Source organism: Exophiala mesophila (genome assembly GCF_000836275.1).
Source record: "Exophiala mesophila strain CBS 40295 unplaced genomic scaffold supercont1.5, whole genome shotgun sequence".
NCBI lineage: Eukaryota > Fungi > Ascomycota > Eurotiomycetes > Chaetothyriales > Herpotrichiellaceae > Exophiala > Exophiala mesophila.
In genome coordinates this window covers 1,912,410-1,936,608 of record NW_015622508.1, presented here as the reverse complement: position 1 = coordinate 1,936,608, position 24,199 = coordinate 1,912,410, and the positions used below count along the sequence as shown (strand labels likewise).

The 24,199-nt window shown below is 49.0% G+C and overlaps 8 protein-coding genes across 8 annotated transcripts; 2 read left to right on the top strand and 6 right to left on the bottom strand.

Annotated features, from left to right (window-relative positions):
* Positions 1-54: 54 nt before the first annotated feature.
* On the bottom strand, positions 55-1,741 carry PV10_07430 (uncharacterized protein). Its single transcript, XM_016372330.1, has 3 exons — positions 851-1,741; positions 454-800; positions 55-382 (listed from the first exon to the last, which is right to left on the bottom strand). Exons 1-3 carry the CDS (start codon positions 1,386-1,388, stop codon positions 143-145), a joined length of 1,125 nt encoding a protein of 374 aa, XP_016221662.1. The 5' UTR covers positions 1,389-1,741; the 3' UTR covers positions 55-142.
* A 7,911-nt stretch (positions 1,742-9,652) lies between these two features.
* PV10_07429 (uncharacterized protein) lies at positions 9,653-10,900 on the top strand (the record flags this gene model as incomplete). The annotated part of the gene is made up of 3 exons (XM_016372329.1): positions 9,653-9,710; positions 9,785-10,738; positions 10,809-10,900. 3 exons carry the CDS (start codon positions 9,653-9,655, stop codon positions 10,898-10,900), a joined length of 1,104 nt encoding a protein of 367 aa, XP_016221661.1.
* A 298-nt stretch (positions 10,901-11,198) lies between these two features.
* PV10_07428 (uncharacterized protein) lies at positions 11,199-12,662 on the bottom strand (the record flags this gene model as incomplete). Its single annotated transcript, XM_016372328.1, has 1 exon — positions 11,199-12,662. One exon carries the CDS (start codon positions 12,660-12,662, stop codon positions 11,199-11,201), a length of 1,464 nt encoding a protein of 487 aa, XP_016221660.1.
* Positions 12,663-16,396: 3,734 nt separating this feature from the next.
* On the top strand, positions 16,397-17,370 carry PV10_07427 (uncharacterized protein). The gene is made up of 2 exons (XM_016372327.1): positions 16,397-16,620; positions 16,734-17,370. Exons 1-2 carry the CDS (start codon positions 16,442-16,444, stop codon positions 17,362-17,364), a joined length of 810 nt encoding a protein of 269 aa, XP_016221659.1. The 5' UTR covers positions 16,397-16,441; the 3' UTR covers positions 17,365-17,370.
* Positions 17,371-17,428: 58 nt separating this feature from the next.
* Positions 17,429-18,781, bottom strand: PV10_07426 (uncharacterized protein; the record flags this gene model as incomplete). The annotated part of the gene is made up of 3 exons (XM_016372326.1): positions 18,689-18,781; positions 18,158-18,638; positions 17,429-18,090 (listed from the first exon to the last, which is right to left on the bottom strand). The coding sequence occupies exons 2-3, from the start codon at positions 18,450-18,452 to the stop codon at positions 17,429-17,431; spliced, it is 957 nt and encodes a 318-aa protein (XP_016221658.1). The 5' UTR covers positions 18,453-18,638; positions 18,689-18,781.
* Positions 18,782-19,263: 482 nt separating this feature from the next.
* Positions 19,264-20,718, bottom strand: PV10_07425 (uncharacterized protein). The gene has a single exon (XM_016372325.1). The coding sequence runs from the start codon at positions 20,515-20,517 to the stop codon at positions 19,339-19,341; it is 1,179 nt and encodes a 392-aa protein (XP_016221657.1). The 5' UTR covers positions 20,518-20,718; the 3' UTR covers positions 19,264-19,338.
* A 423-nt stretch (positions 20,719-21,141) lies between these two features.
* On the bottom strand, positions 21,142-22,244 carry PV10_07424 (uncharacterized protein; the record flags this gene model as incomplete). Its single annotated transcript, XM_016372324.1, has 4 exons — positions 21,142-21,317; positions 21,388-21,585; positions 21,673-22,126; positions 22,185-22,244. The coding sequence occupies 4 exons, from the start codon at positions 22,242-22,244 to the stop codon at positions 21,142-21,144; spliced, it is 888 nt and encodes a 295-aa protein (XP_016221656.1).
* A 718-nt stretch (positions 22,245-22,962) lies between these two features.
* Positions 22,963-24,114, bottom strand: PV10_07423 (uncharacterized protein; the record flags this gene model as incomplete). Its single annotated transcript, XM_016372323.1, has 1 exon — positions 22,963-24,114. One exon carries the CDS (start codon positions 24,112-24,114, stop codon positions 22,963-22,965), a length of 1,152 nt encoding a protein of 383 aa, XP_016221655.1.
* Between the last annotated feature and the right edge of the window lie 85 nt (positions 24,115-24,199).

Sequence of the window (24,199 nt, the reverse complement as noted above, 5' to 3'; positions counted from 1 at the left end):
GGTATAAACAGGAGTTTGGTCATTCAAAGGGAACAAAGAGTCAATCATACTCGTCATACTATTACATTAGATAGGTAGATATCTAGATGTAAGAAATGCTGAAGCTGGTCACCTCCATTAAGCATTGTCCTCATCTACCCGTTCAATCCCATAGCAAGACTGCTTTGATCGTCTTGCCACTCACCATATCTTTGGCTGCCCTTTCGATCTTCCTGGCAGGATATGTCTTGATGAGTTTATCGTACGGAAATTGACCTAGTTCATTCGCTGTCAAGAGATCTGGTAGGAACTCTTGAGGGTAACAATCCCCCTGATTACACCCGATGTAGCTGCACCCCGAGTTGATCATCTCAAACATGTTGTGTGAGGTTTCTGCTGTGAGCTGTTCCTACCCGTCAGTGGTCATCCTTCAAGATGATTAATGATATGGAGGTATTAGGTGGATGGACTTACATCACCCACGCCCACTGTTACGACCTTGCCCTTCCTTGCCGCACTGTGGATGAGACTTTTGATGGAATCTGGTTTCCCGGTGGTATCGATGGCGCCATCGACACCTCTCCCACGCGTAATATCCAATAAGACCTTCATCAGATCCGGACGGAATTTTGAATTAATGCCGTGGGTTGCTCCAAAAGATCGTGCCAGCTCCAGACGGGAGGATACCACGTCGACGGCGATGATTTTGCGAGGAGGATGCTCCAACAATTTCAAGGCCATGATAGCCGATAATCCCACGGCACCGACTCCGACTACCACAACCGCCATGTCACTTGTAGGTACCACGACATTAAGCATAGCTGATTCGTCAGATGAAGAAAATGAAAAAGAAAGACCCTTGGAGACTCACCTCCTGCACCAGTCATGACCGCACACCCTAGAGGAGCCAGAACATGCCAGGGAATATGTTTATCGACCTTGACCAATCCATTCTCTGCCACCACGATATGACGGGCAAAACTGCTCTGACCGAAGAAATGCGACGTGATCTTTTTGCCGTCACGCAGCGACGAGAAAGTCTTTGAACCGTCCAACCGGCCGCCTCCAAAGTTGTACTGGAACCACGAGTCACAGTACGCCGTCTCTTTGCGATCGCAGTACTTGCAGTCGCCACAAGAGGAGTAGCAGACGATGACATGGTCTCCGGGGGCGACTTGGGTGACTTGAGAGCCGATGCGTGATACAATGCCGGCGCCTTCGTGGCCAAGAACTGCTGGAAACATTTCAGGCATGGACTTCTCCCGTGAGAATGTCAAGTCTAGATCACATAGACCTGTTGCTTTGATTTGTACCAATACTTCATCAGGTCGCAATGTGTCGTCGAGTTGGATTTGTTGGTATTTGAATGGGCCGCCAGGCGTGGCGACCACCAAGGCATCGGTTAGCATGTTAGTGGTAGTGGGTGACAAAGAGTACTATTTCAATTGCTTCCGTGGGTTGCTTGGCCCAACGTAAACGCATTCAGTATTTTGTGTGTGGGAGAAAGGTCGAGGTTTCAAGGTGGTACAGGCTGAGCTTCGCCCTTGGAGAAATGAATGTGGTGTGATAGGGATGGTGATGTAACCGACATAACATGCGTAGACTTGATGTTGCACAACCACGAATTTAGTTCAAAGAGAAAAGCAGAGCCTGAAGATACTATGCAATCATGTTGACATAAAGTACATTATCTTAGCTATTATATGAATAAGGGAAACAAGTGTTGTTAATAGCGGTGGTTGAAGGGGGGTGGGGGATAGGGACGTGGCTGGTGGCACGAGCTTTTGAAGGTTTCAGGATCGGTTGAATTAAGAGTAATTGAAGACAAGGATTGAATTCTGATTTGACGTTTGTTTTGACTCCCGAAGTTCCGGGGTTTTTATAAATAACTTCAAGGTCGATGTTATCCGATGTTTTCTCCCTCTCACGACCCTCAAATTCTCAATGTACAGTATTATATCTCAGTGCTCTTTATTCAATTACCGAATACTCATAAGTCCTGTAGTAGTATTCACTTGCGTTTCTTACTTGCATTCTTTCCATCTTCGTCTTCATCACTCCGACTTTTCCTCTTCTCCCCTCCTGGAATATACTCCTCGTCATCACCTTCATCGTCATCACCACCATCCTCCATCTCCGGTCCCTCATTTTCCCCAGGCTCAAATGTATTCTCATCCGGATCGACTAATGCATTGACAATCTTATCCAATCCCATTTCATCCCCCTTCTTGGTTTCGGACAGTTCGGCATCGACCCACCCCTCGGTGTAACTGCCACCAAAATCGATGATCCACAGATTATCTTCTTCATCCACCATGAAATTGTCCGCTTTGGCATCACCCCATATGATCTTGTGCTTGTGCAGTGTCTGTACAACGTCCTTGCTTTCATCCGCCCACTTCAACCGCCGCTCCTCAGCGACCTCTGAGTTCAATAGCGTAGTCAAGGGTCGAGCACCCTCTATCCTCGTGAGTAAGAATCCCATAATATCAACATTGCTGTCCTCAAACCTGACCATCCCCACCAATTTGGGCACTCGAATCTGATCATGCAATCCAATTCTTTCAATTTCCTTGAGCAATTTCAGTTCTCGCTTCATGGCCTGAGGCTGCGTTCCGTCTACGGGCTTGAAGAAGTGCACTTCGTTTTCAACTTTCACTTCGCCTGGATGAACCGGTTCAGGAGTATCAACTTCCGTTAAGACCTCGATGTCCGTTGCTTTGATCCATGGGACATTCATTTTTCGGATGTACTTGGGCGTCGGCATTCGTGGGATTAGCGCAATGATTCGATCTTTGAGCTCAGACGTCTCTTCGAGTTCTTGTGGTGCAAATGATCCTTGTTCGACCTTGAGCTCGAAATAGTGCGTGGGGCCATGGTACCATTCCTGTAGCGACTGCCGACAATTGTCTCGAGGCTTCGGTGCAAGTCTTTGAGTTTGATCGGCAAATGCTGAGAGAATCAAATTTTGAAGTGTTCTTTCAGCATCTTCATCATTTTCCGGGTTGTTCTGTTTGTCTGAACTTCTCAATCTCCTCCGATCGTCAGTCATGTCAATTGCACTATCCTTATCCGACTTCCTCTCGGATGAGGCTGATCGAGACGTCATCTGAGAAGTTCTCTTGACATCTCCACCATGGAGCCCTTCTTCTCGTCCCTCTGCAGCTGCACTGCTCTCACAATTTCCCGCATTCTGTCTCTTAACGGCGTGGATCAGATCTTGGTATGACTGCGATAATTCTTGGTTCCCAGATTTCTTGAACTCTTCTGCGTCAACAGTCACGTGAAATCGAACACCGTTGATAAGGGCAGTCAACGCACATCCATCTTGATCGTCATACCAGAAATCCAAGACATGGTATGCCGGTGCATCTGCTTCCTGGCTCTCTGCCATAGCTCCAAATGCAAAAAAACCGCCAAAAGTTGGAAAAGGAGAGCATTTTTGATCGTGACTAAAGGCAGCTGAGGGTACTTATGCACAAGCTCGATCAGGGCCTGAATTTGATATTTAGCTTCAATCATCCATGGGAGTAGTATACTGCGTCACCACTCTAACATTTGTTCCACTTTGATCATCCATCGACTACTCAGGTACGATCTGAGAAATCTGACAGTAAATCCTCCGATTGGATGGCTGCTAGTGCATTTCCGCTTCCGGCTTGCTAGGCTTGACGGGAGCCAATTTTCCCACCAGGGACAAGCTGCAAGTAAGAGTGATGACGATGGAGTTTGCGATTCTCGATGGACGCTTTAAAGCATTGGTCATTGGTGGGATCATTGCTCCTACTCCTACCAGATGGAAGTCTCAGAGGATCCTGGAATCCACTGAAGGACCCGCTTTAGTCACGTGTAGACTGTATACGTGACTTTTCTGAGTTGTAGGAGCAATCCGGGGTGCCCAGTATCGAGTAAGTACACCCCATAGAGAGATAAATTGACAATGTAAGTAGATCACACTATCATACAACGCTAGCATATACGTCTAAGGATAACTCTTAACAATTACGCGAATAGCCATACTTTCGAAGTCACATATGAAACAGGCAGTGCCAAGATTTGACATGAATACATTCTGTCTTTGACTAGGCTTGATATCCACTGTCTTGATTGCTCCCCCATGAAACAGGGACGAGAAATGATCTGATTTAGCTCAGAAGCAGCACAGTATGTGGAATCTCGTGGCCAGTGGCCAGAAATGGTTGTTCCAGGCACTTTGCACCAAACAACAAGTGTTGTGGGTGCCTCCCCGCTCGTTTCCCCAAGATATGCAATACTCCGCACAGCTACGTAGAGTATATCGTATCTATATCCTGGACATCCGCCATCTACGGTAATGTCAAGTCAAACTTGCAAAGTTGCCCCGCGATGTGGAATCGGCAGGATCGGCATCAACCCGAGTTAGCAGATCACCGCTAGCATTCAACCCCTCATCACCCGGGGGACTTTGGGGGTCGAGGTTGGTTCAGGATGCAGCGGTGCTATTCCGCCCTACGACCAGTTCATCACATCATGCTGTACTTAGAGTCCTACAATATTTTCATCACTCGACTGTTGGGCCGAAGAGACCCTACAAATGCGTCATCCTCCTTTCATCCACGTTTGCTGAAGCAAGCAACATCTTGTTCATTCTCGATGACAACCCTCCATCTTGTATCACCTTTGTCTGTCATACAATTCCTCTTCCTCAACTTTCAAGATTTGTTATCATGGCCGAATACTTTCGACGTCTAGCATCATATGCTTCCCAGAACCGTGTGGCGGTCGTTGATCCAGCATCTTCCGGCACTTTTCCGCCACGACAATACACCTATGACGAACTGTTGTTACGTGTCACGGTATACCGGGAGCACCTCATCACAGCTGCACAGCGAACGCAGAAGACATTGAAAGGGGCCCGAGTAGGGCTAATGACCCGTCCAGGAGTGGATTTTGTCACCGCGCTGTTGGGCGTTTGGAGTGTCGAAGCAATAGTGGGTCAGTCATGCCCTAGCCCATCCAGGGTTGTACAACACACACGTGCCTAATAGTGATATGATGGATATTCACTTGCAGTTCCCATATGTCTTACACATCCCCTACAAGAAATCACCTATACAGTTACCGACTCGGATCAGGACTTCATTATCTATGATTCCGAATTCTGGCAAACCATCAAGCCGTTGGTCGAAGGTAGGGTAGGGATTGATATCTCCAGCATACCTCAGGATGCTACTCCGAATCAGGTATGTCGAGAGAAGTCCTCTTCAGTAATCTCACAGCCCACTTACGTTTCAGAGAATCGACTTTTCAACTCTCGAATGGCCAGTTGATTCGCCGTGTCTCATTATATACACATCTGGCACAACGGGAGCTCCCAAGGTGAGTTGAAAGATAAGATATATAGCAGATACTTTTCTTAAGATACTACATACTGGGCAGTTAGCTGTTTGACTGACGAAATCTCGATCTAGGGAGTTGTATACACCGCACAGAGTTCCGAGTATGGATTTCGATCGCTAGAAAAGACATGGCAACTACAACCTTCAGACTGGGTACTTCACGTTCTGCCTCTGCATCACGGACATGGGTTGAACCTGTCACTCCTCTTACCGCTTTGGTCAGGAGCGACGGTTGAGTTTATGACGAAATTCGACGAGTCACTGGTTTGGCAACGGTTCGTCGATTCTTCATTAGCTCCTATCACGGTATTTATGGCCGTGCCGACAATTTGGGTCAAGATGATTGCATACTTTGATCGACGATTTGGGACTGATAAAGGAGATGAGAAAACGAATGCCGAAGCAAAGAGATATAAAGATGCGGCTGCTTCGCTTCGACTGGCCATCAGTGGTTCCGCGGCATTGCCTGGCTCGATCAGGGATGCATGGGCTGGGATTGCCAATGGATATTCACTCCTGGAACGATATGGGACCACCGAGACGGGAATATTGTACTCAGGGTCGCTGGACCCAGGTGGTCGTATACTGGTATGTGGATGATCAGAGAGCGACAGATTGTTCGATGTTATATGGCAACGGTCACAGCTAATAATCATCCACAGGGCAGTGTCGGCTGGCCAGTTGATGGTGTACAAACCCGACTCATCGCCTCTGATGGCCAGGACGTGAGCAATGTGCCTAACATCATGGGGGAGATCCAAGTCAAGACGGCTGGACTCATGAAAGAGTAAGTACATGGCCCGCCCTTCCTTTTCCCACAACAAGCCTTTCCACGTCAGCATATCTTCTATCGTCACTCATCCGTCACCCAATCATATAGATACTGGCGAAAACCCGACGCCAAATCCAAAGACCTAACCTCTGACGGCTGGTGGAGAACCGGAGATCTAGCCATGATCAAAGACCAACACCAAAATGCAACCTTCATCCAAGGCCGCGCAAGCGCCGACATCATCAAGTCAGGCGGATACAAAATATCAGGACTAGAAATCGAAGCAGCCATGCTACAGCTGCCATTCGTATCGGAAGTCGCAGTGGTTGGAGTACCGGACTCCGTTTGGGGAGAGGCGGTGGCAGCGATATGTGTGCCGGTGAAGGGGCGGGAGGATGAATTGACGGTGGCCAATGTGAGAGCAGAGCTGAGAAGCCATTTGGCGCCGTACAAATTGCCCCGGAAGATTCATCTTTTGCGATCCATGCCTCGGAATGCAATGGGGAAGGTTCAGAAGAAGTCATTGCGCGAGAAATGCTTTCCTCAGATGGGGAACGGGGTGGGAGCTAAATTGTAGATGGAGATTAACAAGAACACCACCAATCCGAATATGGACATAATGGTAGATGGAATAATGTGCTGGTATTAGTGATATGTTAAAGATAAGTATATTTGTAAGGAATCATCTTGCCCATCCTGTATGTGTCAATTCGTGTGTATGAAATCCAGGAGGATTAGCATGGTATATGGTTCTCCGCCAATGTACATAGATTAAGATTAAATGTACTCCGTAGTCTATTATAGCGTAAAATCCGTTAACTACTAGTATAATGCTAGGTGATGTACTGAACTCAAAATAGTAGATACTAATTTGATAAATATTAGAATAGCGGTAATGAAGAGATAAAACGCTCTTCCTATAGCGTCTCGGAGATTAAAGATAGTAGTGTCGCATGCACATGTGCCTCCAACGCAATTTACAGCCTCTAGCGACCGAAAAAATCTTTCACGCCACATGAACGAACCCCGATTTGATACCTTGACAAATCGAATGGACAAAATCCACCTCCTGCTGTTCCGACGACAGTCCCAGGGCGCCGATCTGCCAGGTCACGGCTATAGTCATCGGTCCCTTTGCCACACTGACCACGTTGAAGTTCAACGGCGCGCCAAGCACATCGGCAGGCTGGCAGAAGACCATTTCTGTGATAGCACATCGTTCCTTCATCGGACCACTATCCATTGGCCTGAAGCTGGTGAGATTGCTAACCTCGTACGAGCAATCCCGACGTTCTCCGACCCGGGATGAAACCCAGGCATGGACATCACTCAGGTATCTCAGGAGTCCCAACGACTGGTTCTGGAGCACAGTCGACGCTGTTGCCAGTCTGTTCGTGATGTCACGAGCGGATTCCCAGTCGATCTTGAGCGCGTTCTTTTGCGATTGGTCTGGCTTCTGGATGGCGTGCAGTTGTGTGTCGGCCAAGATGAAATTGCCCATCTCATCATTCGATCTGCCCACAGGCCCACGCATATTGAGCGGGGTTCTCGCGGCCAAAGTGTCAATACTGGTTGATTCCGGAAATGACTCCGTCATCGCGTTGATTATCACTCGATGAAGCAGGCCGGTTAACTTGGCATTGTGCATGCGGCAGATCCTGAGGGCATCGTCCAGTGTAGCCGCATCAATCGACACCATCTCAACGCCGGTGCGGTGGTTGTTGGGATTATAGAACAGCGGCGATGCTGTCCACGTGCGATCTGTCACTGAGTCTCCTCCAGCACCAAGGCCAAACAGCGTTGCAACGCGTTTAGGGAGCAAAGATCCAAGCAGGGGTGCAAGCAAGAAAGACCATGATATGGGCAAGTTGACCGGTGTGTCGAACGGCGGCGCCAGTTGCTTTGGCGGCGATGTGTAAACTAGGTCTTCAGCCGTAGCAGGCAGCTCTTGAAGAGCGCAGAGGAGCTGCCTGTGGAAAGCCACGCCCGACATTCCATCCCCCAAAGAGTGAGACAGCGAGAAGCCGATGAAGCATCTCTGCTGCGAGAGTGCAATGACGGTAACTTTCCAAGCAGGCCTCGAACGCGGCCAACTGACATTGACCATGTCAGGCAGAGCTTCTCGGATGGATCTTGCTTCATCCTCTCCATTGTACCGCTCGAGGATCTGGACATGTTGAGCGAGATCGAGCTGTGGACAAGACTTGAAGTAGGTGGATTTGTCCCCTTTACCGACGACGACGCTGCCCAAAGGCGGGAAGCAGTCCAAGCACTGTCGCAAGGCGTGGGTGTACGTCGAGATGGATCCCACCTCCACGGCCGCAGAGAACTCATAGGTGCCTCCTACGAGGAGGGCACCATAGAACCCGAGAGATTCACGAGCAATACACCGGCATTCATTGGGACCTGGTGACTTCAGTATCAGCAAGGAAGATCCGACAGGTATATCGGGCGCCTTTTAGCTATGGGAGTATCCTTACTTGCGGTACGAAGAAAACCTTCCTTCGCAGGAGGCTTGGAAGTCGACCACCACATCTTCAGTAATGCTGATTGTCAGGAATTGAGTTTATTTCTGGCAAGATATTGCCTCAGTGATAGGAGGGCTTGAAAATCGACAGCAACAGATATTTAAATCAGGAAAGTGTGGAAATCCCGTCCTCCCTTTCGTAAGTCTTTCGCAGCCAACATCGAGCTCGACTAATCTCGACTTTCAGAGTATCGTCCTGGCACTTCAACTGCGGCTCGGTCGGAATCGTGGTTTGGCGAATCGCAGTCCATTCTCCCGAGGAAATGGGCACAAATTGGGCCCACGCGAAGTCTGGAAGATTGAAGCCCGGAGAGAATTTTCCAGATACAGAAAGCCGAAATTGTCCGAATTCCAGACGCGCACTTCTTGTGGAACGCCGTACGTGTCGCAGTGAATTCCTAAATGGCAGCCTGTTTCAAACACGATTGTTGTTGAAGTTAGAGAGGCTAGACGTTGATCTATCCATATGCTAAGAAGACGAGCTTCCCCACATGGAACCGGTCTTTTTCTTCTGCTTTAGGAAATCAGCTCCTCTTACAGTTCCACCTTCCAGGCCTTTCGCCAATCTGATAGCGCTAGAAGACACCTTTGCCGCCACTAGTAGTTCAACTCTATCGGCATAGTTCATTCCGCTCTAGATAACCAACATCAGGTTCAATCTTCCGAGTAAATCACAGTACAGGCAACAAACACGCTTGCCCGTAGTGCAATACGCAGCATCAGAGCACCCACTCTGCTTTGGCCGTATCCGTGTGCTGCCCAAGGATACTACTGAGTGGATTTATGAAATCTTTGAGTGAACCACCGACACCACGAAAGTCAAGACTTAAATAGTCGAGTTGGCTGAACTTCAGCAAAGGATGCTTGCCGGCAGATACTCCAGACAAAAGACCATAGAAAAACAAACGAGTAGAAGTCGAGCCGAGCGAGCCTCTGTCAATCAGGCTTCTGTACTATATCACTCAGAACGCCCTCATTTTGTCCGGCAGAGTCACCATGACGGTGACCAGCAACGATAAGGATGCTCAGCTCCCGGCTGAGTTTGACCTTCGAAGTATGTGTATTTTTTCGCCGCCCGACCTTATGAATGTGAGCCGTTGGATCGAAGTACTGAATGGCGGTCTCTAGGTGACATAGTGACGGCGCCTACGCAAGCCATGCTGAATGCCGTCTTGAACTGTACTTACCGAGACGATGTGTATCGTGAGGATGCGACGACCGAGAACTTCCAGGCAGAGATCGCCAGGCTCACAGGCCACGAAGACGCCATCTTCATGCTTTCGGGCACCATGAGCAATCAGCTGGGCTTGAGGGCTCTTTTGAACCAGCCGCCTTATTCAGTCCTCTGTGACTCCCGTGGACACATCATCCATTACGAAGCTAGCGGACTGGCCAATTTGACGGGCGCCGGCATTCAGCCAGTGGAAGCTAAGAACAAGAAATCTCTGACGTTAGAGGATATCATGGAAAAGGCTGTCTTAGATGACTGGGTGCAACACAGCCCTACTAAGGTAATTGCCCTAGAAAATACCTTGAACGGCCTGGTATTTCCGTTGGAAGAAATCCGGCGAATTTCAGCCTTCGCTCGAGAGCATGACATCAAGATGTTTCTCGACGGCGCTCGGCTCTGGGATGCGGTTGTGGCTCGGGGAGGCACCCTTCTTGAATATGCCCAAGAATTCGACGCGGTCAACCTATGCTTCTCAAAGGGGCTGGGTGCCCCGTTGGGAAGTGTTCTTGTTGGGAGCAAGCAAACCATCGCGCGAGCAAGGAAGGTCCGACAGAGTATCGGCGGAGGCATGCACCAAGCAGGGATCATCACAAGTATGGCTCGCGTGGCTTTTCAAGATACATTTGGCGGCACCGTCGACGGCCAAGGGTCATTGCTTGCTCGGGGCCATCATAACGCCAAACGCATTGCCGACTTATGGGTCAAGCTCGGAGGAAAGTTGCATGGGCCCACAGAGACTTGCATGGTGTTTGTGAACATCACAGACGTCGGGTTGTCGAGACCAGAGCTCGAGCGGATGGCTTTGGAGCATGGACTCATCATCAAGAATGAGCGTTTGGTGTTTCATTATCGTGAGTGAGCCGCCAAGGCACATATTCATCGTGCAGGAGGAGAGATGCTGATGCTGACTTTCCTTGCCAGAGATCTCCGACGAAGCTGTGCGACGAATTGAAGCATTGTTTGGAGCCATATTTCAGCGACATAGAACGAATGGAACGAATGGAAAAATGTGATCGTCGAATTGTGGAGAAATCTCGCGAGGCACAACACGTAGTATGGACGCCGGACCCGCGAATCTTTCAGCGTCCCAGAAAATATAGTACTTCTTAGGCCAGCCTTTTATAGACGACGAAAAGATTGTCACTCTTCCGTCACCGCAGTTCTCCTCTCCGTGTAGATTGTATTTCATGGACCATGCAGCCAGGAAGGGGCAGGTCAATTAATCGAACCAAGAGATTGGGCTTGCAAATTCACGAATTCTGACGCAGATGGACTGATGATGGCCGATTGCGGCATCTGCTGTAATTGCCTCTACGGTAGCACCACAAAGTCGGGTCCTCGCTCAACCAAGTCCAATATCAGCCCGCTATACCCTTGACGTCTTTCCTTCCAGACATAGTCAATGAGAGTATGCATTTTAGCAGAGCATATGGGAGCCATGTTTAGCGGCGCGACACTTTCCCATACACCCTTGGACAGCGCGGGCAACTCCCATGAAGCGACCAAGATTGGGAAAGTCACAAAATGTAATTCTGCGCCTGGGCCGGCTGCTTCGTGATATCTGGAGAACTCGGCCATGATAGCGTCTGCATAGGAAGTGGCAAGGTCATCTCCAGTGCCAACAGGATGTAGACATCGATGAACCATGAGCAGCCCTGCCGACCGATACATGGCAGCCTGCGTCATGATGGCATTTCTCTCCAGTCGTGAGTATGTACTGTTGAAGTCTTGCGGTACTTGAGGCATCCAGGACACCAACTTCTGCTCAATCTGTCGGAGGCTCTGGAAACTGCTATCTGCCAGTCCCGGCGGCGGCTGCTCCTGACATTTAATCTTGTTCGCAACTACACAAAGATCATAGAATATCGGTAGCAGCGTTGTACAAAGTCCTGCTGAGTGGTGGATCAAACGCGGGCGTCGAGGCCGAAATTTGATGACGGGGATCTCCCGCTGCACCAGGCAACTCATCGTATCCCAAAATATCGGACTGATGGTCACCGGGTCAAAGATGGCTTTTCTAGACAGATCTTCGTACCATGGCTGGATGGACGACAGTGTATACCTCCGGATCATGGAAGACCCGGAGCAGACCGTCATGTAGTCGAAAGTTGCCACAGCTTGTCCAAAAAAGAGCATGGCAAAGGCGCTCTGCGTACCATCGATCTGTGAAATCCGAAGCTTTTGTAGCGATGCTGTGCCCTGTGCCACTTGCATGGGGCCAAATGAGCCCGAGCAGAACCTAGCCCGCTTGCAGAGGGCGAAGAGGGCGATGGATATGTCTCGCTGGAGAGCTGGAGAACAGATGTGCGACTCTCGAATGGAGGCACGAAACTGTGGTGCAAAGGTAGGACCTATCATGAACATGTTGTATGTCAAGTAGAAACCTTTCACCAGCCTGGGCGAATCTTGAAATATCTCCTCAGGGTTATCTTGGAAGATGTCACTATTCGGGTTTGGCCAGGATATCATGAGTGGTGAACCAGCATCCCAGATACTACTCACAGATCCTGTTGGCGACCGCCGGGTATGAGGAATGGCCGGGCTCACTCCCTCAGTCTTCGTGCATGCATCGGCCTTTATCACCTCCCATACTTGAACCGAACCGTCGGGGCCAAAGTGCTCGATCTTGGGCCTTCTCCCCCTGCGTGACAGTTGCCTCTGTCTCGTACACGATGAGCCTGAGCGCTCGCAGAGTCGACATTTCTTCTCGTAACCCTGAAAGTGGCACCGCTCTTTAAATCGGTAACACCGGTCGCAGGCCATCCGTTTCGACATACTACCAGAACGTGCGAGCCGAGGCACGTGCAGAACGAGCAGAGGTCAAAATGTGTTGGACTTGGCTATGGCTTGGAGGTGAAACACAGGTCCCTTTAAGCGAGACGAAACATTTGGATGAAAGACCGCTTGGACAGAAGTCGTAAGCGAATATTCAGAGATAAGATGGAATCTAATTAGAGTACAGGAAGTGGTTGGTAGATAACACGGAAAGGTATTGGTGGGTCGCTCTCTCTGCCAAAGAAGATGCGGGGATTTGCCGAATTCGTTTCGACCGACGCACCGAGAGCTACTGAGAGCTCTACCCATGATCGAAGTCTTTTCATGGTCGTAGCCATCATGAACCCAGATTATCCAACGCCTAGTGAGCCATCAGTCTCGGCTCAATGAACGTGCTTCAAGAAATTGCAGCGACATTTGCATTTGCTCAATTCGCTTGGACTCCCAAGTTTTCAGTAAGACACAATATCTTGGATCGTACATAGACCATCACGCGATTGCTGAGAACCTTGCCAGTACTCTCCTCAGCCTCATTCAATCGTCATCCTCGTCATCCGTTCTCGTTTAGGCATCATATAGAGCGCGTGAGGATCGCATTGCGACGGTTCACCCCTGAGTCGTTGGCTAATGCCGACCTTGCATCTCTTTCATCCTACACAATCCACATCCACATCTATGAACAATATTAGAGTCATGTTGCGCCTATAGGTTTCGGTTCTTGGGACTAACCTTCTCAATAAAATTCTTCGGTTTCGGATTAGGCCAGACCTCAGCATCAATGGAAGCTTTCCCGGTCCAGAGGTCTGCTGTTGCTGGGTCAACCATCTTGGTCTTTTTGAACACTTTCCAGAACACCAGCAATGCGAAAAAGATGCTAACAGTCTGCGTCAGCGGGGTTCTCTATCGGCCCAGTCTCGGGCTCATATTTTACTTACGGCACTGTGATATACGTAGAGATGAAGGTTTCGGTGTTCCAAGGTGCAAAAGCGTAGAACCCGTTAAAGACCAATAGTGTCGAGAAGTATACAGTCGATCCCCAGGCAAGATAGGGTTGAAATGGTGACTTGAAAGGTAAGGTGTCTCTATCCACCCCTTGCTTTTTCAAAGCAGCGTAGAAGCGCAGGTATGTAATGCAAACGGAGACCCAGGCGAACAATGCAACAAGGGTCCCAATATTGTTGAGCCAGATGAACACCTTGGCCGGGCCCTCAGAGCAACTGAGGTATGCTAAAGCAGAAAACGATGCAGTGAAGAGGACACCGACATAGGGCACACCGCTGTGAACAATCAGAGAAACGTCCAAGAGAACAGCTTGTGTGATGCTCACCTCTTGGAGCAACGCATAAAGAACTTAGGCGCAAAACCATTCTGAGCCATTGACATCAAAAAGCGACTGGCATTGTACAGGCATGCGTTGGCAGCCGAGGTGGCTGAGGTCAATATGACAGCGTTGATGATTGACGGTAGAGCTGGGATTCGCGCCCGAGCGATTGCAATGACCCAAGGTGAGCTTGCAGCACCGGGAGCATCTGTCGCCAATGCTGTAAGAAGGTCAACATCATTATATGGCACCAGAACCCCGACTGCCAAGGATCCGAGAACATAGAAGAACAGCATGCGCCAGAAAACTCGACGCACAGCTTTTGGCAGATTTCTCCTCGGGTTCTTCGTTTCGCCCGCCGCAATGACAACAGATTCGATGCCTCCATACGACAGAGCTGCTATAATGAGGCTGAAGAAGAAGCCCAGGAAACGTCCCCCGGCTCCTTCGGCAACAAACTCATTCATGGCACCTGGGTTCTTCCAGTATCGAAATCCGAGGCGATCGCGGTTCGGACCGCCGCCCAGGTCCAGGACCAGGGCGAGAATGAGGAGCCCTACCACTGTGATAATCTTCAGACTCGCGAACCAGAACTCTGCTTCGCCATAGATCGAGACGGCAAAAATATTGAGAAACAGAATGAGACCTAAGATGATGCTGATCCACACAGCAACCTGCTCTTGTGTTAGCCTATGTTCGCCTCCCATTCGACAACCTACATTGATTGTCGTGCCCCAGTACCCGATTATCACTGCAGAAGCAGATATCTCTATGGCGATGGTGATAGTATAGCCATACCAAGCCTGGAAAACAACGCGGACCAGTCAGTCATGGAACAAGCCTCGTCGGATCATAAAAACCACTCAGGATGTGCCTGTGCTTACATTCCAACCGATAGCGAAACCCAAGGACTTATCCACGTATCTGGTTGCAAAAGTGGGCATGGCTGCCGGTAAGGGAAGCCAGGTCGTCATCTCGCCGAGGCATTGCATCTTTTCGTTGATTTGATCAGTTGTGGCTCAGACGTATACCATGTTGCATTCGTGGGACGGACTGACCATTCCATAGATGCCCACACTCGTGATGGAGAATCCCAGAAAGAGACTGAGAGGGCCAGCTGCTGCCAGCGCCCGGCCAATGCCTAGGAAGAGTGCCGTGCCGATTGAACCCCCAAGACCGATAAATTGGACATGGCGGGCTTTGAGGCTGACGAAAGAAGAATCAGTCAGCCGGTGTGCATGCAATCTTTATATCGAGAGGAGTTTCGAGAGGGCGCTCAACCATACCCTCGTGCAACGTAGCGATAGTTTTCGGCCACCTGTGCATTACCATAGATTTCGACTGCTTCAGCAATCTCGATGACATTGTGCTCGATCTTGTCGGTGACAACCCCTTGGTCGCTGCATGTCTCCATGGGCCCCTCAGCCACATCTGTAGGTACTTTTACGGACATATTGATGCACAGTTATGTCTACACAATCATGAGGGATAGTAATGACAATACTGTTGGATCAAGTCGACCCAAATGCACCCAGCCCGCTGGCTATATAGACCTTTGGTTGTCAGTCACCCACTACCGGTGATATTTTCCCTTGTGCAGCCTAGTAGGAAAGGCACAATCGAGGATTTGCCACGATAAGCAGCGAATGTAATGGCTGGGAAGGACAAACATCCCGCATCTACGCCTCGAGAAGGCTAGATAAAATGTCAGTCAGGACCTGCAATGCTGCATCTAGATTCACACCCCAGAGTCCATTCCCGTCAACGATAGTCAGACGAGTGAATTCATGGTCCCATGTTCCACCCTTTAGCGCGCTCAAATGCGCCCGACCCCGGGTTAAGGAGCCCTCTGTATTTCCTATCACGGTCTAATTGGGAAAAGCCAAAGCACCACGCCCATAGCATGGTGCGTAGATGCGGTTCCCTCCCACTAACACCGTTTTCGGTATTGAATAACCGGTTCAGATACGAGATATGGTAAAGGTTCGAAGGCAAGATTGCCTCGACGATGGGAGGCCGAGGTTCCTCAGACAAACCGGGGAGAGCTCAAGGTGCGCATGGACGGCAACCATAAAGGCGAGACGGAGGAACTATTCTGCCACCAATGCAAAGGCGGTCTGCGCGAGGAAATCTACCACTTTCGCTGACTGTGAGAAGCGGGCGGGTAGAGTGTGAAAACAGGATCTCATATGTCACAAATTAGTGCGGCTGGTTTGAAGGAGTCTAGATATTTCTTGCTTGCATCATCGCTCTGTTCGCTGGTGGCTGTCCTGACCCTCGTTACCTCCTCGCTTGAGCCGTCGGCATATCCCCGCAACCTCTTCTTCTGACTTCCTCTCCCGTTCTCACCAATCTCTCTTTTACACGCATCATAACTGTATATACATCCATAACACCCACTCAACAGTTAGTCAGTCATAATCATTCCACCGTATCATATACTATATCATCATCCACCATGTCGGTTGACCTCAAATTCTCCGTCCATGTGGCTATAATCACCATCAACAATCCCAAACAACTGGGCGCATTAACTCAAGACATGATTGTACAATTGGGACATCATCTCCGAACAGCAGCGGCGCGCGAGGATGTTTATGTCACTTTATTGACTGGAACGGGCCGATTTTTCTCCTCGTAAGTTTTGATCATCCTTTCTAGTTGAACCACGAGCCCTATTCCTTTTCCTTTTGAAAGACTTTACCACCCTACTTTCCTAACCCGCTGCCTCTTCTTCTCGAATCATACAGAGGAGCATCAATCCACGAATCCCGGGCGCCGCCCAAGAATTCCGACGCACGAACACATTACGTGCATCATTTAGCCGATCTTCTCGACATAGCACAGACATTCTACACACATTCCAACATCCTAGTAACGGCGCTTAACGGTCCCGTTGTCGGTTTAGCATCTGCATTAGTATCGCATTCAGATTTCATTTACGCGGCTCCACATGCATATCTACTCGCGCCTTTCAATTCCATCGGTGTTGGTGTTGAAGGGGCGGCGACGAGATCAATGGTCCATCGTATGGGTGCAGGTCTAGCGAACGAGGCATTATTGATGGCAAGACGTATCACGCTGGATCGAATGCTAGCCTCGGGGTTTGTGAATGGGGTTTTCGAAGCGGAAGCTTCAGGGAAAGATGCGGAGAGGTTTGCGGAAACGGTGAGGAAGGAGGTTTGTGTTGGCTTGTTGGGTGATCATTTGAGTTCGGCTAGTATGTTGAGAACGAAGCAGATCATGTCGAGGTCGGTGGAGAATGAGCATGATGCTCATGCGGTGAGGGAATTGGTGGCCGGTGTAGAGGCGTTTGAACGTGGTGTGCCGCAAGAACAGTTGAGGAAGTTGTCGAGGAGGGAGAGGAGGCATAAAATGTAGTGATGAACTCGGGTATATATATACATCATCAATATCAACTTGTGGATTTCTGTCAAGCAATCAATCAATCATAATACTTCCAATTATAACAATCCACACACTCCTCATCAGCCTCACAAATAGGAGTACTATTATAAGCCTCCAAAACATCTGGAATCACCACATTGAGACGATGATTATTAACATTAGAATGCCACCCCATATCCCCCACCGTGTCATAAACGCATCTCTTTCCCGTATGACATTGCGACTCAAAAGCGAATCCCGCAATCGAACACGTGCTGAAATACCCATTGCACGCACCCATATATACCGGGTCCGCGGTATTGCCGATATGAAACCCACCTGATTGAGGTGGAATCGCTAGACCAAGTCTCTGAGCACTGAGTTTTTCCGGTACAGCTTCATAGGATACGGCAGGGATTCCAAATGTCAAGCCCATGAGACTGGCCATGGCACCACCGAGGGAATGGCCAACAACCCAGAAATTTTGTGCCATGGGGTACCATGATGATATGTTCTGCATGACGTTGAGTGCGGTGACGTAGTATCTGTCAGGTTGGAGGGTTTCTTCCGTTAGACAGGTCGAGTTGCATTGGTAGGTTTGATTGCGACAGTTGCAGACAGATGGGTAGACCCAGGGTGGAGGGCGTTGGGTCGCACAGCAGCAGCTGAAGAGGAGATTGTCGTTGAAGCGATCGTTGGAGGACCAGCCATCGCGGGGATCTGGGATAAAAAAATTAGTCTCTGGAAAACGATATCAAGAATCGAGGGATGAAGAGTGTGACTATACCAATGGAAGTACCCTTAAAGGCGATAATGACGGTCTTCTGGGTTTTGTCGGTAAAAACGTGACCTCGAAGTCCATTTCCTTTCCATCCAAACGTGTCTGAATGATTGAAGCCCATGGTTGTGTTGAGCCAATCGGGCTGGGATGGTGCTTGGACATAGGCATCATTGCACATCTTGGCTAGATTGACTACTGTGTCTTTGTCGTCAATTGCTGGACCAGGGACAGTGATTGTAGTCCATTCTTGCAAGTTCTTGTTGCTGTGGGGTTGTCGTTGTCGTTGGAGGCTGGATTTCATATCAATGGGGCCGTAATCTGCACCGCCTGGTTTACTGAGTAGTAAAAGGCTGGATCGTATCTCGAGACTGTTGTCATCGTTGTCTTGAAGCGATATCTCAGACTCACGCCCATGATGCACCGAGAGTGAATGAAACTGGCCCTCGCCATAATCGGGGATGTCATGGAAGAAGAGGCCATTCAGAGCCTGGATCGGTCAGAATCGATTCAAAGAGTGGCAAGGATCGTTGCCCATACAAACTGACTGCTGGTTGTGTCATGAGTGCTATGCTTCACAAAATCATCGTCATCGACATCATTATTCAGTAAATAATTGCCGTGGAGTCGTCTCGACTGGCAGCCGTAGGAGAAATACAGTGCCAACAAGGCAATAGGGACATGTCTGAGCATTGTACAGCGACAATGTCGATATCAGATGTAGAGCTAAGTCATGGTGGACATGTCTAAAGGGAGACAACAGACTGTATTCAAGCCCCACCAAACGTACGACGCCAGGCAGCACTATTCGTGCCGTCAAGTGGAGAATCTGCGGTTCACTGCACACTCTATATCAGAGGTCAATGAGATGACAGAGGGGTGATTCGACGATTTTTAGTGTTGGATATTGTGATTGTGGAGGTGAAAAGAGGATGAGGCGAGATATCTTAAGAGATGAAAGGAAGTCGTCTTGTTTGTCAAACAAGTATAGATGTCTGCTTGGCACACTAAGCCTTCGATCGCGGGGGATGATCAGTCTCTAAGTAAATCAGCACCAATAGTGGCTCTCGGAGAGGATCTTAGATATAGGGCGCCTGAAATGTCATCCATGATTATGATATTGGGCTCATAAAACAGCCAAACAATAGGTACATCGCGTACATAGTGGCCTCTTAGGCCCTCGGGCTACTCTACATCCCATCAAAGCCCCAATCTTTCTTCTTCTCCGCTTCCCTAACGCCCATTTTTGCCTCTAACCAATCTTCCACCGTGATCCAACCCTTTTTCTTACCCAGTACAGCATTCAATATAGATGCTTTCCATTCGTTCCACCATTCTTGTGCCACCAAACCCGCTCTAGCATTTCGATCTGCCTCTCGATCTGCATCAATACTGTCATCCAGCCCACCAGTGGCATCGCCATCATGCCCTTCATCGTCATCAGTTGCACCTCCCACCGTCCACACACACTGCACCACTTCAAACCTCCGAACATTGTACAGCCCGACTAACTTGACAAACCAGTTTCCACTGGTGCGACTGACTACCACATCTCGATAAAGCACAGGAAATTCAACTGTGACTTTACCACGATATCTGGTGGCGGCAATTAATGTGCGAACATGACCTTCCAGGACACTAACCGGGAGGTTGAGGGGAACGCGAGATATGGTAAAAGTCCGATTCTCAGCTCCACCAGTCGTAGAGGAGGAATCGGTGGTGAATGTGCGAATCCATGCATCGAGAGGTGATTCGTTAGGTCGGACTCGAAGGGCCGGTGGTGTGGATGACGATGACGAGGATGGCGACGAGCCTGTTGGTGGATTGAACATCTTGACTCTAACCCTACTCATATCACTAGACCCTCGCCCATCAGCCTCTGTTCCAGTATGGAAATCCAAGAGTCCCGTCAAGTTGGCTTTGATCTCAAAGTCGACCTGATTTGGCGAGCTACCGAGTTCTTGCCCTCCACGAAACCCACGGATCACCATGATGGGTTTTGGTGGGAGAGCCGCCTGTTCACGAATGAAGTTGGCCAATGCATACTGCTTAGAGGATAGCTCAGGGTGAGTGGTGGTGACGGTTATTTGATCGGTAGAAAGGGTGCTAGCGGGGATTTGAGTCAGGTAATTGGCAAAATTGATGCGGGAGAGCCGTTGAAGTGAGTGTAGAGGGTTCTGAGTCGGGATAGAGATGCGAGGTTGTGACTGTCGTGAGCGACCATGAGGTCGAGGGCTGGATGTCGGGACATCGATTAGAGTATTCTCATAGGATGGTGGTAAATCCTGTGCCTGTTGTTGGGATTGACGGTCGAGGTTGTTGAGATGGGATTGGAGGTTGGCCTTTTCAGCCGAGGAAGACGGCGACATTGACAATGATGGGAAGTTTATGGTAGTCAATTGCAGTAGTCTGATACTTCAACACTGAACAGACGATGATGTATCCGATTGCGACTTATACTTATCTATAGTCCACCCAAGTGTGGAGTTAGATAGGAAGGATTAAACTCGTACGATGAATAAATGAGACGAAACACATTCACAACAGTACATCAAGATAACAAAACAACAAGTACGATGAGGTTGTTTATGATTGAATACGTCCAGCTGAAGACTCTCAAGGCAACAAGAATAAAATCCTGGTCTGATGGCTGCTGCGCCCCACTGACGGTTCAATCCGCGATGGGTCAACGGCCGAGGGGAAGATAGGACCGAGGGGCGCTCGGGCGTCATATCATGCCAATTCAGTCAAACGAGCGCCTAACCAATCGACCTGGTTAGGCATCCTCCAAACCGCCCATAGCGCCAACTAAGTGTTACCTCGTATACGAGTATTATATCCGAATACGTGCATGCATGGGTGGATCGTCCATGGCTAGGATATCATGTAGAACATTCATAAAGTCATTCAGCACAGGCTCTTTTTGATATAGTCTCTCCATACAAGGTCTCGCTTTTCATCAAGATGTATCATCCTCTCTTCTTTCTTCTTCATCAAGCCAAAAACGCCCCTCCCGTCTCCTCAAGCAACTCTTCATATGCCGGTTGGAAGAACATCCATCTAATATTCTTATCCACCAATTTATCATGACTGAATTTCGCCTCTTCATGGCCCACGATCTTAGTTTTGATACCTCGACCTTGTGCGGCGGCATCAACAAGTAATTGCGCTGTGGAAACATATAATGTCAGTATAACAGATCGAGATGCCAAATCTTGATGCCAATATCCCAAACTTACCGTGACAGAGGCGATCCATTGCACCAAATAGATAGGCTGCTTCATCGACAGTGTGTCCCACAGTAAGAAGACCATGATTCTGTAAGATAACGGATGAATTATTGCCCAACGCTTTGGCAATGTGACCTGATTCTTCTTCGTCGAGAACAGTGCCTCCGAAGTTGGTGTAGACGCTGTGGTCTTGGTAGAAGAAGTTGCCTGAGATAGAAAGAACTTCGTCAGCTAAAAGATCGTGGAGACCAGGGGGCATACCACAAATGGTGGTCGACAAGATTGTTGACTTACACGCATCCTGGGAAATCATGTCAAGTTCGACACCCAGAGCAGAAAAAGCCTTTCCATAGACCGTATGTGCATGAACCGCCGCATTGACATCAGGTCTTGCCTTGTGGATAGCCGAATGAATCATGAATCCAGCCGGGTTAATGGGCACTTGGTTTCCACCTTTGAGAATAGTGCCGTTTTCATCCACCAATACCAAATCCGATGCCTTCATGGTGCTAAAGGCCTTGCAAAGTGGATTGATCCAGAATTGATCATGATGTTCAGGGTCTCGTAGAGAAATATGTCCTGCGATACCCTCGTCGAAACCTTGTTTAGAAAGATATCGAAATGCAGCGGCAGCATGTTGTTTCTGATATTGGCGATCTTCTGCAAAACTGTCGAATTTGGGAATCACTGGGATTTGTGCCTGTACGCTTGAACTCTTGTCTTTGCCGTATGATGTGAATATGCCTTGCTATTGCTGTGTAAGAAGCTTGAAATCTTTGCCTCGGGTATTCCCAATGTATACTTACATCTGCTTTTTTGGACTTTGGTGGGACTCCTTCCACGATATCTGTTGCGTGTGGAGCCATATTGACGTTTTGTCACTTGAGATGATAGTAATATAGACGTTCACAATGGTTCACTGACAAAGAAAACAGTCATTCACATTCAAAGTCATCTCTTAATTCCCGGTTTGAAGGATTATATGTATCAAACTGCGGGGTGTGGAGGCGGAAACGGAACCACGGAATCCACAGGATTGAGACCAATAACAAACGTCTATTTCAAAGGGATCCAGGTTGTTGGACGATTCCCCGGAATTGTAATACTTTCTTGACTGTGTGTTCAGACCCCAATTCGGCTTTGAAGCCGTTTGAGTTGACCCTAATGTCTCTCGGCACTTCAGGAATGAGATAACCGAGCGGGTCTGGGGAAGCGTGGGGAGACTTGTCCGTATATGACTTTGTGAGTCCCCGCTTCGCTTTCGATTTCCATGTGAGATGGACACTAGTAGACAACATGGACTAGTGTGGTGGCCATATATCATGTTTTGGAAAGAGATAGTATGCGATTCCTCGATCGAACCTCGCGCTCGCGGGATGATTGCCACTGCTCCAATACTTGGTGATAGAATCGGCAGTCCATGCTGAGAGCCCATGGAATTCCCGCCGAGTGTCGAGTGGAGGGTGCTGCGTGAACAATTGCAGCTGTTCCGGCTTACGCTGCACAAGGCTGGCCATAGTGAAAAGTAGTCGATACGATATGGATCCGACAACATGAGGTCGGTCTCTGATATCAATCGACAAACTACCATCCATACTTATTCCCCGCTTCCTTTTTGTTCCTCCTACCCGTGGCAAAACTTTCTTCCAAAGCTTCCTTTTGTCCCACAGCAGCATTAACCAATTGCTTAAGACTATGCTTGCCTGGAGCAATTCCTCTGACTGGATTGTGTTGAATCTGTTCTCCACTGGCACGCAATACTTCATTGGCAGCGTACTCTTGGTCGGTATTAAAATTGACCACATTGATGGCCGAGCCAGTGGGTTGACCTCTTCGACCAAACAACTGCCGTCGATCTGCTTCTGATAGATTGAGGTCAGACGCGATAGAATCAAGGGATTGTGGACCATTGGTAGTGGTGTTTTGCGTCGTGGTGGCGTGAACTTGGTCGTCCGGCGCGAATTCGTCAACCGCCGTGTCAAGCGCGGCATCCTCGTCCACATCCTCGGAGACAGGGTCTGGTCCTGAATCCAAATTGTGATTTATAGAAAAGAGGCTCACTTTCTTCGGCACCGGAGCGGGACGAGCGTCTTCTGGCGCATCTGCAGCGGAATGGGGTTGAGCAGAAATGGTATTGACTGTGTTGGAAACCTTTGCAGGTATGGATGAAGCATATGCAGACTTCTTTTTCTTGTTCCCTCTCGCCACAGACAATGGTTTGAACATGAAAGGGTTGCCTTTGATCACAGGTTCTGTAGTTGAGGGTTGACTGGTCTTAGGAGCCGATGGAATAGTATCGTCATATCCTCCATTTGTAGTATTGTCCGCATTTGCATCTCTCTCCGCAAAGGCATTGCGCAATTCGGCGTCTGACTCTCGACTGAAACCCGGCTCTGCACCGGTCTTCAGACTAAACACCTTGCGCGTTGAAGGCTTCGAGGGGATTTTTGCATCAGCATCTCGTTTCGGTGGAGGGAGGAAAGAGTTGAAGCCACTAAAAGCACTCGCTCCTACTCTGGGTCGTTTCGGGGCAGGTTCATCGTCATTATGACCGTTTGTATCGCTGATGTCTTGTAATCGGACTTGGATCTTTCGTGGATTCGACTTGTTGACGGTGAAGGTTGGGTTGGATGTGGTGGTAGGTGGAGGAGGTTTCGTTGTTGTCGATGTTGCAGCCTTGCTTGGAGGCGACTCGTCGTCAGACCCTTCTGAGTCTGAGTAGCCGACTAATACCATGGTGTTCAGATGTTGTATACTATCTGCACCATATGGTAGGAGTTGGAGGAGGTCCACTGAGATTTCTTTTCCCGTGCAGCCTCTC